The 15116-nt window shown below is 43.9% G+C and overlaps 1 protein-coding gene across 1 annotated transcript in view; it reads left to right on the top strand.

The window, feature by feature from the left end:
* The first annotated feature begins 402 nt into the window (after positions 1 to 402).
* Positions 403 to 15116, top strand: part of PSEN2 (presenilin 2) — a 36616-nt gene continuing 21902 nt past the window's right edge. Inside the window, exons 1-4 of the mRNA XM_066618686.1 lie at positions 403 to 569; positions 9851 to 10047; positions 11496 to 11728; positions 14002 to 14143. Of these exons, the coding sequence (XP_066474783.1) occupies positions 9904 to 10047; positions 11496 to 11728; positions 14002 to 14143 (519 nt within the window). The 5' untranslated portion in view covers positions 403 to 569; positions 9851 to 9903. The remainder of the gene's footprint in view (positions 570 to 9850; positions 10048 to 11495; positions 11729 to 14001; positions 14144 to 15116) is intronic.

The raw sequence follows: 15116 nt of genomic DNA, 5'->3' as shown, positions 1-15116 counted from the left end.
CAGAGGTAAGTTCCATTAGTATCAATGGGGCTTACTCCCAGGAAAGAGTGGATAGGATTGGGCTGTCAATGTCTTTCGTGTGCAGAGCGAATACAATACACTGATTTCACACGACACGCACATTTATATGCTGCGTCCTAGATCAGAATCTTGGAGAACGGCACGAGTCGCATCTCTTGGGAGCAAGAAACTGTGCCCCGGAGTCACACATCTACCCAGCCTGCTTTTCGGACCGGTTTCCAGTCCACTCCCTCCTGCCGCCCGGATTAAGAGAGGAAATTCTGACAGCGCTGGCTCCTCATTGGTAGATCGTCGTCCCGCCTCTCTTCCTCATTGGACGACAGAGTGGAAAAGGATACATTCTGTGAGTGGCAGGCGGCTGGGTCAATCTGAAGGTGCCCTGATGAGAACTCAACGTTCTAAAAGAGAACGCGTCGGAGCCAATGAGGACCAGAGAGCGGTCGGGGTTTTAACTAGGGGGGTTAAGTAAACAAGAGCTGAAACTCGTGCTTGCAAATCGGGAAGGAGGCTTTCGAATCAATCAGAAGGGGGTGTCGAGAAGGAGCCAGGTAAGGCTTTCCTGCAGTTTTCTGTGTGGTCCGCAGGGAGAAGGCTCTCCCTTCCACCCCCTCCCCCACCTTTCTGGAATCTTTCTGGGTTTAAGAGACTTTGTGTTCCACACTTTTGATTAGATCAGTGCAGCGGCTATAGGCAAGTAACTGTGATGTGCTTCATGAAAAAGTGTTACTTTGAAAAGGGATGTGGGGGGGATCTCAGGGCCCTAACTGAGAGTGGATCCTTCTGTGGGCCTTTCTTGTGGGGGCAGTTATCTCCAGAAGCAAAGTCTTCTATTTTTCTTGCTCTTGAATAAAATAGAAGTGGGGCTTTCAGTTGTTGAGTTAGCATAATAGCCCCCCCCCCCTTTTTCCTCTCCTTCTGGTATAGCTTGCAAAGGATGTCCAACCAGAACATTTGTCTCTGGAAGGATCCTTTTAAAATGCAAGCTTTTCAACTGTTTTCTTGGCATCCCAAAAATTGGAGGAAGCAGAAATTGTGTCTTGAGCTGCTGGTTTCTAAAGACTGATTTGCTCTGGGCAAATTAAGACTGCACATAGCGCAGCTGTAGAAACTGGTCTAGGATGTCCAGTGGTGTCAAGGATCATTGAAAGGATAAGCTATTTTGTAATCATTCATTACTTGAGTTGTAATGCAAAATGATGCCAGGACTCCTCCCATTTCTTACTCCCCCCTCTGATTGTCATTGTACAATTACAGTACAATTGCTGTACTGTATCTCATGGCAATAAAACATGCTATGAGATTGCGGATGAATAAGTAAAGTCTTGTACTTTCATACCATACAAACCTATTTCCATGATTATTGCATATTGACACATGTTTCATACAACACAAAGTTCCTACCTATAAGGATGGCATTTCTGTGAAGGAATTAATATGCTGATTATGTACATGTGTACAATTGGAATGTAATCTTCTATAACTAATTCTTTAACAGGAGTCAGAATTGTGGAGTCAGAAGCAATTTAGGAGGCAGAGTTGGTACCAACTCCACAGTCTTGCTGTAAGGCAATATTTCTCAAACTGTGGGTTGGGACCCACTAGGTGGGTCATGAGCCAATTTCAGGGAGGTCTCTATTCTTTTCAATATTTTATTTTTAATATTTTAGACTTGATGCTACCATGGTATGTGACTGCATTTGGGGAAATGTTACAGACCTGTACTTTCAACAGGCTACTATATATATTCTTTTAACAATGATAGTCAATGGGACTTACTCCTGGGTAAGTGTGGGTAGGATTGCAGCCTAGGATTGTTAAAAATTTTCCTGCTTGATGATGTCACTTTGGGCCATGACACCACTTCTGGTGGGATCTGACAGATTCTGATTCTAAAAAGTGGGTCCCGGTGCTAAATGTGAGAGAACCACTGCTGTAAAGTATGAGAAAAGTTCAAGAATGTGTTGATTTTTCACTTTGGGTATTGTTTCTTTTTTCCCATTCAGATTGGAACTTCTGAGCATTTTGGCTTTATTGATTTAAACTGAAAAATAAACAGGATTATAGCATTCTTAAACATCATGAATAATGTTAGTTGATTTGGTATGGTGTAATGTAGCAGTAAGAGGCTGAGCTGCAAGTCAGGACTTCCCTGGTCTGAATCTTACCCCTGTGGTGAACTTACTAGGTGGCCTTGGGCACTCTGCTCCCTTTTAGCCTTGGATACAATAAGGTGATTATTAGGACCAAAACCAGATATGTGCCCAGAAATGCACAATAAGGTCTGATGGGATTGTCAAACATTTAAATGATTGATAGCATATGGGAAGAGACACAAAGCTATTCTGAGAGGCAAAGGGCTTCAGTGCTCTGGTTGTTATCCTGTTTGTGCCTCCCCCCCCATGCACTGCATTTAAATAAAAGCAATAACCTTTAAATAAAAAATAACCTTCTTTCAGTTGAAGGTTAAAAAAATAGCATGCAGGGGACCCTCCCCCTCCCACCATGATTAGGATCCAAACTAAGATGGGGGTGAAGTAATACCTTAGTTTAATACTGCTAAGCTTTAATACAGTATTAAAGATTCTTTAGCACAGGGCTTTAATTCTTACACCCTCCTGCTCTGGTTTGTTAGGTTTCATAACTCCTCAGCACCTATTAATTAAAGGTGTTTACTCACCTTTACTCACACCCCCTTCCCAAAAAACCTGAATCTCTGTGCACATTTGGGTACAAGTTTAGTATGGCCCTGACGATTACCTTACAGGGCTCTTGTAAGAATTTCATCCAGATCAGTAGTTCTCACTCATTTAGCACTTGGACCCACTTTTTAAAATGAGAATCTGTCTGTGCCCACCAGAGGTGATGTCATACCCGGAAGTGACATCATCAAACAGGAAAATTTTTAACAATCCTAGGCTATAATCCTACCCACACTTGCTCAGGAGTAAGTCCCATTTACTATCATTGTTAAAAGAATATACATAGTAGCCTGTTGAAAGTGCAGGTCTGTAACATTTCCCCAAATGCAGTCACATACTATGGTAGCATCAAGTCTAATATATTAAAAATAAGATATTGAAATGAATGGAGACCCACCTGAAATTGACTCGCAACTCACCTAGTGGGTCCAGACCCACAGTTTGAGAAACACTGATCCAGATAATACATGTGAAGTGTAGTGCATGCTTGAAAATCATATACACATGCAAAAAAAAAATGTGATTTTTAATTATCTTCTATATTTGATGACTTTCTGTAAGCCGCTTTGGGTCCCCTTGTGTAGAGAAAAGCAGGATAAAAATTCAATAAATAAAATTTCAGTTTCAGTATATATTTGTCAGTGAATTGGAACTAAGCATGTTTAAGGTTCTTGGGTCTCTAAATGAATGAAATAGCATTGAGTTCAGCACGTTTGTTTAGAAATATTTACTTGAATGTAAACCCTACAAATTTTGGCAAAACATATAAGTGTGTTTAGAAGCCCCTCATACAAACGTTTTGCTAGTGCTCCTTACCTTGTATATTTATTTCTATGCCACTTTTCCCCAGGCAACAAAACTATATGTTGTCTTGCTTGCTTTGTGGTGATTTGCCAAGTGGTGTTGGACTGCATTGTGAGGTCAAAGCAATTCCAGTTGGGTGCATAGCAAGAAGCAGTGATATAGGGGTGTACCAGTAGCTGTACAAGCATTAAGGCTGAAATTCTGTACACACTTTCCTGGGAGTCTGCCTCCCCCTCAAACACAGTAAGAACTTCTGAGTAATGCATGCACTGGTGGTGCAAGTTACTCCCAGACTGCTGTTAAGGGAGATGAAAACAGAGCTTTTTAAAAGAGAGGTACCACTGTTTAGATAGAATCCTTATTGCCTATCCTAGAGGGAGCCTCACTCCTTAAATCTACATTTGTAGAGATGGGCTGCATAGCTTAGTGAGGAGGGATGAGCATTCTGTGCATGTGCAGAGGTACTTTTCTGTTTCTTTTAGAAAAGAGAAATGCCCCAAAATGAAAGGTTCTAAAGGGGCAGGGAGGGGGGAATTACAAAACCAACATACTGCTGCTGTGATAACTCTGCATAGAAGCTGGGAAGGTGTTATGCCTGATTCTTTATTCCATGCTAACCTCTCACAGTTAATCTGAGCCACGTGATGGGAGGGTGCTAGTGCAGGCTAAAATCCCCAGTGCCTGAGAACTTCAAGGTCTGTGTGCAATTTGTAAGCGGATCAATTGCATCCAATTTCAAGATAAGCACTGGGTGGACATGCCCTGATCATACTGTAGAGCTGAAGCACATACCCACAAGTGTGGGAAATCTTAAGACCTGTTCGGAGGCAGGAGGGGTGGATTGATTCAATCTGCCTGATAGCTTCCAATCACATGGGACTGCGCTAATCCCCTGGCAGAGTGCTGCTAGGCCAAACAGACGAGTATCATCAGCAACTGTAGCAAACAAACACACCTGTGCTCTGATCAACATGCCTTCTGCTGACTTGTTGACGTGTCAAAAAGAGAGAATTTCCCCTCATTTTTGAGTGGTAAATTACTCATTACCTGTAGCCTGTCATTAAGAAATTAAAACCAGAAGTGTCTCTTTAAAGAAATAAAAAAGCAATTAAAGGGGGTTGTGTACTGGGGCCATGGGGGATGTCAACATTCTCTCCTTATGTGACTTTTCCTTCCAAATTTCCCCCAGAGTCACTCTTTGTTGCAAGCAGTAACTTCAGGGTGGATTTCTGATGAGAAAACAGGGGGGGGGGGAAGAAGTGTTAATCTTCCATGTGCAGTGGTCCCAATCCACCTGGGGGCTCTTCACTCCTTTTATCCAGGGACAGAGAAGAGAGGAGAAGGAGAAAAGGGGGAGGAAGAGTGTGCACACATATGTAAATGGGCTTAATGTCATGTATAGTTTGTGGCCCCAAAGTTTAAGATAGAGTGGTGGTAGTTCTTCAGAGAGCTGAAGGTCATATTAAAGAGATTGGTACACGAGGTGTATTCACTCATGAGATGTGATCTGTTTGCCTCTGGCAAATAGGCATTGTAGGTTTTTGTATTTGTTTCAAAAATCCTCAGTCTGTTTTGGAAGGGATTGTGGGACAATGGAATGGACTTCCTGGGAAGCAAACCTCAAGCCTCTTCTAACTGCATTAGATTAATCTCTCTCCAGTCCATCTAAACTTAGTGTGGTGCAGAAGGCAGATTCTCTCCTAGGGTGAGAAGCAGCTGTTGAGGGTATCAGGACCTTAGGAGGGAGGATTCAAGCCCTCCTTACCCCTGCTCTCATCCTGATCTGGGAGCACCCACAGCTGCTGTTCAACACAGGAAAAATGGAAAACACAGAGAAACTGACATGATCAGTATCATGTCTAGTTTGTCTCAGGGTCTGTCTTTCCATTTTGATGCCTCCTGTGAATTAAATGTCAAGTTCGCAACTGTTGTACTTGTTAGTTTTGCTTTCTTGGCTCCCCCCCCCTTTTCATACCTCAAACTTGGAAATTGTTTGTGGGTTAGAAAGGCACACCTGGATATTGGGGTTAAACACCAAACCCAATAAAAGCACCAGATCTCTGCTGAGAAAGATGCAGAGTTAATCCTTACAATTGCAGCTCTTTTCTAGCTGAGCTCAGTGCTGCTGCTCTGTTTATTTGAAATACCTCTTCGCTGTCCTGTAGTGGACTTCCTTTGTGCACGAGAGTATAGCTATACTGTATTCTTGTCAAGCCTATATTTCATTGGTATTCTGTCTCCAGAATACTGTCTCTGTACTGGTTGCAGAGGAGGAAGAATATGAATGGGGTTTATCAGATCATGGAAAGCACAATTTAATATTTCAACCTGCCTGGTCTTGACTATAATAATATAACGAATGGAGCTTAGAATAGAATCCAGGTTTCCAGACTCCAAGTAGGTTTTAACCTGGGAAGCCTTGCTCAGATTGGGCTAAAACAAAACTGGTGGCAAAGAATGAATAGTGTCATAGATTCAGAGCCAGTTCCTGGATCTGCGATTTTCCTTCTGTCTGTGTGATCATTTGTTATACAGTATGTCAAAGTATATCCACAGATGTTTCTGAAAGGCTGTAACATAGATGTGTTTGCAGATCAATTCGGGAAATTAGACATGGTGGCAAGATTTTTGTAGCTGGGTTGGTGGTGGTGCTTGTTCACTCTCTCCCTCTGCACCCCCCGCCTTGCACTTACAGCCTTCATGCAGGGAACTGGAACTGAATGTTTAAGCTCAGCATCCCACTTGTTTCAGGAAACCAAATGAGGAAGTATTGGTTGCAGGGAGATGCTTAGCAACCACTGCTTCTATAATTCAGAAGCTTTAGAAGTTCCAGATCAAGGAAGCAGCAGGAGTGAGGGTGAGGTAGTTGCCCGGCAGTTATCTCCATGTGATGCCTTCTCTGCCTCCTTCTACTTCCTTGAGAGAAGTGTAACCAGCTTGGCAAAAAAGCAGTTATGGCAGGGCCTACTGTGCTCTGTGGAGGCCTACTGTGTTCCTGTTACAGTCACTGTGGTTCCTGTCAATAGTGTCCATCAGTTGGCACTATGTCTGCAGCTAGTGGCAGACATCAGTGACTGATATTCCAGATTCCACATTGGCTGCAGACAGACAGTAGTGCTGGAATTGGTTTTTTACAGGGAATAACAGAGACATTGTTCCCATGGTGTACCCTTGTCTCTTTTGTCCTCCTGTGGCTTCTGGTCAAAAGTAATCTGTAAGTTTATTTTGACCTGTGAAACTGTTTGACCAAAGATAGTGACATTACACACTGTGGTTCATGGTGCCTCTTTTGTGTCCCCTTTAACCATCTGAACAGACAACCTTCTTTCTCTAGTCTTACTTATTTCAAGTTTGGTTGCTATATATCCTGATGATGACGTGACTGTGGTAGGATACATGCTAGTTGTTTAATAACAAACCTGAACAAAATGACGACTATGTCGGTGTGCAGAAAGCACTTTGTATATGAATTTGCATTCAAGAAACTTGCATGTGTATAATTCAACATGCTGAAAACTCATGATTTTATACACCTCACATATCCCCATGAAGCTTGTATATGTCTGAAAGAAGCTTTAGGCTGCAATCCTATCCACACTTACCAGGGAGTAAGCTCCATTGACTATAATAGGGCATTTCTGAGTAGACATGCATAGGATTGGGCTCTTATAGGCTATCTGTGCACTGTTTTTCTGCTTCCTGCTCTGTTGCAAGGGAATCTTCTTGTGTTCTCCTTGGAATAAAATGTGAACCTCCACAGCTTTGACTAGTATGTCTCTTTTGTTGTTGTTGTTTTTCATTCTACTTAACAAATTGTTTCCCTTGAGCCCTGTTTGAATGAACAAGAGAGGATGGGGTGGCCGGTATTATGTTTGGTGTTCTTAAAATGCCTCCTTCTATGAAAGCCATAAGTGGACTATGTTTGTCCCAAGCCTGGTTCTTCCTGCCCCTTGCTTTCCATTCCGCTAATGCAGCATTTCTCAATATTTGTTTCCCACCTTACCACTTCACATGGTCCACCTATCAAAAGTAATTGGTGATGACTCATCACCAGATTTCCTGGTTGGGATGTGAGAGGTGACACTACAGGCACCAGTAAAAGGCTCAGGGTAGATAGGAGGGATTTTCTGAGTATGCAGAAAGCAAGGACTGAAACTCTGCCTGCTGAGCTGAACCTTCTACCACTGTTTGTTGCATTACATTGCTGGTGTCATTGCCGAGCAGTGGCTGTCTGGGGATCCTGCAAATACCACCAGTCACCAACTCAAGTTCCACTGGTGGTACCTGTACCACTGGTTGAGAAACACTGCTCTAATGTCATGCTGGCTGCTAGTCTTGGTGTTGGAAAATTGTACTGTCCCTACATAACGGATAAATGCTGGCAAACATGGAAAAATGTAATTGACTTGGTAGAAGGAACTGTTTTTTTCTTCATCATTATATGACATGTTTACATAGATATGAGCCAAGAGGCACATTTTAGTTCATTTCTCTGTCTCCCACCCTATGCCTGCTTCTTGCACAAACACAGGCAATTTTTCCATGAAGGTGGTCACCAGTACAAGCTGCCCAGCCTACTGATGTGATACTTTTTTTCCTGACACTTGGGTTTGACACATAGTATCATAAAATGTGTGGGGTATTTTCCTGTCTGATCACAGTCCTATGTTCCTTTCCAGTAGCAGCACATCAGAGCCAGCATAGTGTAGTGGTTCTGGTGTTGGACTTGCACCTGGAATCCAGGTTCAAATCCTGGCTCAACCATGAAGCTTCCTTGGTGAACTTGACTATCTTTCAGCCTCGCCTAGCTCACAAGGGTTTTTGTGAGGACAAAAGGAGGGGAGGACCTATGTACACCACCCTGACTTCCTTGAATAAATATCTGGAAAAATAAAATCTAGTGGATGGCTTATCAAATGTGGTGATGATGGACTGTCAATGCAGCCATGGAGGCAAAAGTGGGGGTTGACAGAGGAAAAAGAGATGGGAAGCAGTGAGGCAGTAAAAGATGGCTTCAAGAGAAACAAGATGGAGCAGGAGTGAGATGATTGCCTCTCGTTGTGGACCCCTGTGTTCACTAGAGTCTGAGGGCGCAAGTATACTTCCTTTCTGATCGGTATCTATGATGACATATCCTCTCTATCCTGGCTGGGCTTCACTTGGGCCTCGAAGCCAGTAGGTGAAAGTGGTTTTGCCCCATATGATCAGCTGAGAGGCTAGGATGCCCAGAAGGTTTAAACACAATTCAGGAAATCTGATCTGTCAAGGGTTTTTCAATGTTCAGGACATTCAGATGTTGCAGCTGCAAGGTCAGGCAGAAAAAGACTAGGGACCTGGGGCAAAATGCTTCATACCCATCTTTATGGTGCTGCAGCTCAAGTATGTACAATAGCAGATGAAGTTCCCACCAGCTCAGAGGTCTCCAAACTTTTCAGCACAAGGGCAGCATCGTATATCTGACACGGTGTCAAGGGTCAGAAAATAAAGAAATAAATACCTTAGAGATGGGAGGTGGGGAAAGGACTTTGTAAAAAGGATTGGGGGGATCAAAGGGCAAAAGTAATTTGCACAGGAAGAGAGGGGAATAGATTTTGAAAAGGAAAAATTAATTTTGGGTGAATTTTTGAAAGGAGGCATGTGATGGAAAATGTCTATCAGTATTTTCGGAAAAACATTTTTTTGAAGGGGAAATGATTTGGAGGGATTGGAGAGAGAATTAATATGTTGGAGGGATAAAGAGTTCAGGAACAATTGAGTAAGTAAAGTTGAAAGAAATTGTGGGACATTAATTTGTAAAGAGAAAACATGCTTTCAGTATGTAGAGATGGGACTGATTGGCCAGCAGTCTGATTCAGAATGTATCTGGAAATCTTTCAGGTTTCCAAAGGGGGAAGAGCCTTCTGGGGCAATCTTCAGGGAAACCTCTTTAGTGGAAGCATCTCACTGCACAAGGCTCTCCATATATGGCCAGTCAGCAAGTTACTGTGGGCTGAATGGCCAAGCTTCCCCACCACAGGCCACAGGCCTGATCATATCCCCCAGTGGGCTGGATTTGGCCCTTGGGCCGGGGTTTGGAGACCCCTGAACTAGCTCATACTGCTGTATTTGGTTAAAGTGCAAATTTTGGTCTATATAAGTCAGTATGGTTAAAGAAGTCTATTCTAGAATATGGATTTGTTTAATTCAAAATTCAGAAGATCTGGATATTATTTCTTGTGAGGTCTCTGACACACCTTTATAGAATAACTAAAAATCTAATTTAATATTATGAAATATTTTTTTTCTTGAACTGGTTCTTGCTTTTCTTCCCCTTACTGATTCTGAAGGTATCTGGAGATCTTTAATGTAAGATCCCAAGACTGTCTGTGAGGGAAGGAACATGATCACCTTCATGAACAACTCCGACAGCGAGGAGGAGACTTGCAATGAGAGAACGTCCTTGATGTCAGCCGAGAGCCCCCTCCTGAATTCTTACCATGAAGGTGTACAAGCCGCTGAAACGGCAGAAACTCATACACACAGAGTAAGTTCACCTGCTCTGGAAAGTAGAGACGGTAGATATCCTGCATGTTCAGTTCATTGCATGGCCTCTTCCAGCATATGCAGTCCTGAGTTGCTCCTCTGGGGCATCTCTCCTGTATTAGAGTTGATGGCTACAGTTAACTTTGGACCTATAGTTGGGCATGGGCTCAGAACTGTTTATGAACAGGTGCACCGGGACTTTCCCCTAGAGCAAAGATTCCCAAACTGGGGTGTAGCAGTGCCCTAGCTAGGGAAGCTCTAGCGTTATCCTCTTAAGGGGCAACAGCAATGGCAGCAACAGGATCAGGATGATTGGCTGCCAGAAGAGCTGCAGAGGTTCCCTGGACCATCCAGAGAGCTGTAGTACCCAGGTAAGTATAAAAAACTCTCCCGTCCCCAGAAGCAGCACGATCATCCCAATCACGTTGCTGCCCTCCCCTGCAAATACTTACCAGTTCCCAAACTGTCCATGAGATTTTGGGAACCACTGCCCTAGAGCGATCACTTCATGGCTATGTGTTGCGTGGCAGGAATGTGCAGACTGGGTAAAGGCTTTGATGGGGCAGGTGCATTTGTCTATGCAGTATATGAGTGTGTGTATCATACATTCCCTATCGCAAGAGTTTCCAGGTTGCAACTCCCTAGAATGTACCTGTATGTTTCACAGTACAAGTTTCATGACTTGAATTAGAGCAGCTCTCGCCAAACTATGGCCTACGGGCTATATCCGGTATTTGATGAGAGACCCCCCCCCCCCCCCGTGAGCAGTGCTTACAGTTCTACCACACTGCCGCTTCTTTCTTCACCCCATCTGGGTACAGGGACAGTCACCTCTGCCCTGACATCCTGCTGCAGAGCCTGCTGGGACATTGGGCAATGGACGCACCTGCCCAGAGCGTTCCTGTGCTCAGATTGGGTGAAGAAAGAAGTGGCCACACGGCCAAACGTTAAGCGCTTGTTGGGACAGGGAGAGCTTTTTTAGAGTGTGGTGGTTTCCAGTTTGGAGACTGCTGAATTGAAGCATTGGTGTAACTGTGAGGTCCTCTCTTGTAATTTTAATATCTGCCTATGAAGAAGTAGTGTAGAAAAGGAAGCAATCACTGAACCCATATATTTGCTGTACATCTTTGATCAACAGTTAGAACAACTAAGAGGGGAAGTAGTACTGGGTAGATGATCCCAACCACTTCTGAAAAAGAGTCAGAAACAAGCCCTGGCCCTGTGACTTCCTTGTTGCAGATGTCACATGGTTGCTTCTTCCATCTTTTTGTGTCCTATATCTGTTTTTCAATCTTGGCTGTCTAATACACCTGACTTCAGCACAGAGGTGTAGGGAGAGCACTTGGGTTAGCAACGAGCAAGCCAGGCAGCAGCCCTTGAGGGAGCAGATTTGCCCCAGGACGCAGGTGCTGCCCAGCTGCTAAACCCTGCTGTATGTTCTTATTGTAGAAAAGGCGTACTGGAAGTGGCAGTAGCTCTAACAAAACCGCAGATGGAAACATGTCTGACTCGGAACGAGCTACTGTGGGACACGTTGCCCTGGATAATGAGGAAGAAGAGCTGACCTTAAAGTATGGAGCCAAACACGTGATCATGCTGTTTGTGCCCGTCACGCTGTGCATGATTGTGGTGGTTGCAACCATAAAGTCGGTCCGTTTCTATACTGAGAAGAATGGTCAGTTGTAAGTAAATTTTACTCGTATTAAAGCGCTAAACTGGACATGTGATTATCTATTTTAAGGCTACATCCAGACTGGCACAAAAAGCATGCAGGCTTTTTATCCATTTCATTCCACTGTTGTTCCTTGCTGTCCCAGGTCTGTCACAAATCTGATGCAGTGGGGAGAATGGTGGAGACCTTGAGATGGGATCTCAAAGAAATTTGATGTAGCTTTTTTACTAAGGAAAAAAAAAACATAAATTAGCATGCTGACAATGTTTTTAACACCTGGTGTGTGCATAAGAACATAAGAACAGCCCCACTGGATCAGGCCATAGGCCCATCTAGTCCAGGTTCCTGTATCTGACAGCGGCCCACCAAATGCCCCAGGGAGCACACAAGAAAACAAGAGACCTCATCCTGGTGCCCTCCCTTGCATCTGACATAGCCCATTTCTAAAATCAGGAGGTTGCACATACACATCATGGCTTGTAACCCGTAATGGATTTTTCCTCCAGAAACTTGTCCAATCCCCTTTTAAAGGCATCCAGGCCAGATGCTGTCACCACATGTTGTGGCAAGGAGTTCCACAGACCAACCACACGCTGAGTAAAGAAATATTTTCTTTTGTCTGTCCTAACCTTCCCAACACTCAATTTTAGTGGATGTTCTCTGGTTCTGGTGTTATGTGAGAGTGTAAAGAGCATCACTCTATCCACTTTATCCTTCCCATGCATAATTTTGTACGTCTCAATCATGTCCCCCATCAGGCGTCTCTTTTGTAGACTGAAGAGGTCCAAACGCTGTAGCCTTTCCTCATAAGGAAGGTGCCCCAGCCCAGTATTCATCCCATGGAAAGTGGAAAAGTGCCACACAGTTTGCATGCTCATACAATGTGATCTAAAGGAACTAGACAATCATTACACAGTGTGTTTCCCTATGCAACACAATGGGGGGACAAGGTTTGGCTGCCACAACAGCATCCTTTAAAATTGCACCGCTTGCAAAGTTTTTCTCTGGCATAGCATCAATGAAATGTTACCTTTCTGCCATGCTACCCCTTGCAAACCATTCTCTACCATTGCCTTGATGAATCAGGGTTGCTGAACTAACTTGCCAGTATTGCTTCCTGTTGTGTTCCCACTCATCATCCCTGGAGCAGCGTAGCGTACAAGAAGTGGGTAATTTTGCTACAATAGCACAGCTTCTCCTCCCCTATGAGTGTGGCTCTGTGCTGCATCAACCTCTCTGTTGTTGTTGGATTTCTTCAGTATACATCACCCACTTGAATTTCCTTACTAAATTGCTTAGCACTCATTTCACAAAAGAACAGGGTTTCCAAGGAGTGGGTGAGATCAAAAGAGTGCTCAGCTAGTATCCACACGTTTCTCTGCTCTAATTATTCACTTTCAATGGAATGAAATGGAAGGTGTTAGAAAGTATTGCACCACTTCAGTTTGCAGGTGGGAGGGTTCCCATTTTAAATGTTCTCTGTTTTCTTTTTGTTTTGGAAGAAAAACAAATAAACCCTCTCTGCAAGCACAGGATAGACACTGTGAGCTGCGCCAAACTGTTCTTCCTGATATTCCTGTTTTTTCATTTCATTTATTGGAGGGAGTTTTTCTTATGGAATTAAAAAAAAATGTTTAATTTGGCTCTCACTCTTGCAAGGATGGTGCAGGGAATTCTGCCCCCTTGTTCCACTCATCTTTCATTCTGCTCCTTGTGTAGGTGAGGCCTGCGTGAATGGGTGCATGAGTGCAATGGCATCATAAGCTGAGCAGGGAAGCTGGTATTTAAGAGAAGGCACTGCATAAGACTTCTGTCCAAACCAAGTGCAAGGGGAACTGGCCCATTTTTTAAAAATGAGGTTAATGTGAGGAAACCAGTAAGGGCAACAAAGGCCCAAATCCTAACCAACTTTCCAACACCCATAGCTGTGCCAATGGGACATGTGCTGCATCCTGCAGTTGGGTGGCACTCACATCCTCAAAGTAAGGGAATATTTGTTCTCTTCCCTTGGAGCTGCATTGCCCTTAGTGCTGGTAAGTGGGTTATGATTGCGCCCAAAAGCAATGTCACTTGAGGCAGATCACCTTGTCCTTTCTAATGGTATGGTCCACTCTGGGATTGACTGTGCCAATTAGTTATGCCCAAACTTTTTGTTTGGGCTGGGGATGTATATCATGCCTGATATCTTTGCTCTGCTATGTAACTTGGATGGTCCAGTTTGACCTGATGCCAAGCGTGCTGGTGCAGCTCATTTTTTATTGAGATGTTGTGGTTTTCTTGCAGGATCTATACCCCGTTTACTGAAGACACGTCCTCTGTGGGTCAGCGTCTCTTGAACTCGGTGTTGAACACCATTGTCATGATCAGTGTCATAGTAGTAATGACAATCTTCTTGGTTTTGTTATATAAATACCATTGCTACAAGGTAAGGTTGATGAATAGATGGACTAGAACTCTCAAATTGATTGTTTTATTTAAAAAGTTATATCCCACCTTATCTTAAGAGAATAAAAGCCAAGGCAGCAAATGACCCTTGGTTGATTGGCCTTGGTCTTCACTAATTAAGCTTGCATATCTGTGCCTTCACTCTGTGGAGTCCTGGAACTCTTTAAGCCAGGGGTGCTCAATAGGTGGATCGCGATCTACCGGTAGATCACGAGGCAAAATGAGTAGATCGCGGAGTGCCGACCCCCCCCTTCAGGTGCCTCTGGGAGGAAACGCCGGGAGTAAGGCCCATTGTACTGAATGGGGCTTACTCCCAGGTAAGTGTGGCTAGGATTGCAGCCTCACAGCCTAATCCTAGGCATGTCTACTCAGGAGTAAGTCCTGTTATACTCAGTGGGGCTCAAGGTACACCAACATACATTGTACACATAAATGTTATATGTTATGATGGCGCGAACATTGTAAAAAAAAACTCTGGTAGATCTCCGGGCCTTGCTGGGTTTCAAAGTAGCTCTCGAAACAAAAAAGTGTGAGCACCCCTGCTTTAAGCGGTCAAGACAGACAGAATTTTTTTTTAAATAGCTGTTGTAGCAGATTCTTGCAACTTACCTGACCTACACATACATAGCAGCAAGTTGAATGCTTAGATCAACCACCATAACGGCATAAGAAATGCCCTGCTGGATCAGACCAAAGGTTCATCTAGTCCAGTGTTCTGTTTTCCACAGCAGCTAACCAGATGGGAAGCTCATAAGCCAGGCCCAGGGATGTGCGGTGTGGGTGTGGCAGGTGAGGCAGAACCAACCCATCGCAGTCCATGGAAAAGCACCACAGCTGCCCTGCCTGCTTACACCCAAGGAGGCTCTCGGCTTTCTGAGGTATAAGGAGAGCCTCCTTGCATGTAAACAGGCAGAGAGCTGAAGTGCTTTTCCATGGACTACGATGGAGTGGTT

This window comes from Tiliqua scincoides, chromosome 1, assembly GCF_035046505.1.
Source record: "Tiliqua scincoides isolate rTilSci1 chromosome 1, rTilSci1.hap2, whole genome shotgun sequence".
NCBI classification, from domain to species: domain Eukaryota; kingdom Metazoa; phylum Chordata; class Lepidosauria; order Squamata; family Scincidae; genus Tiliqua; species Tiliqua scincoides.
This window is presented reverse-complemented; position numbering and strand designations above follow the sequence as displayed.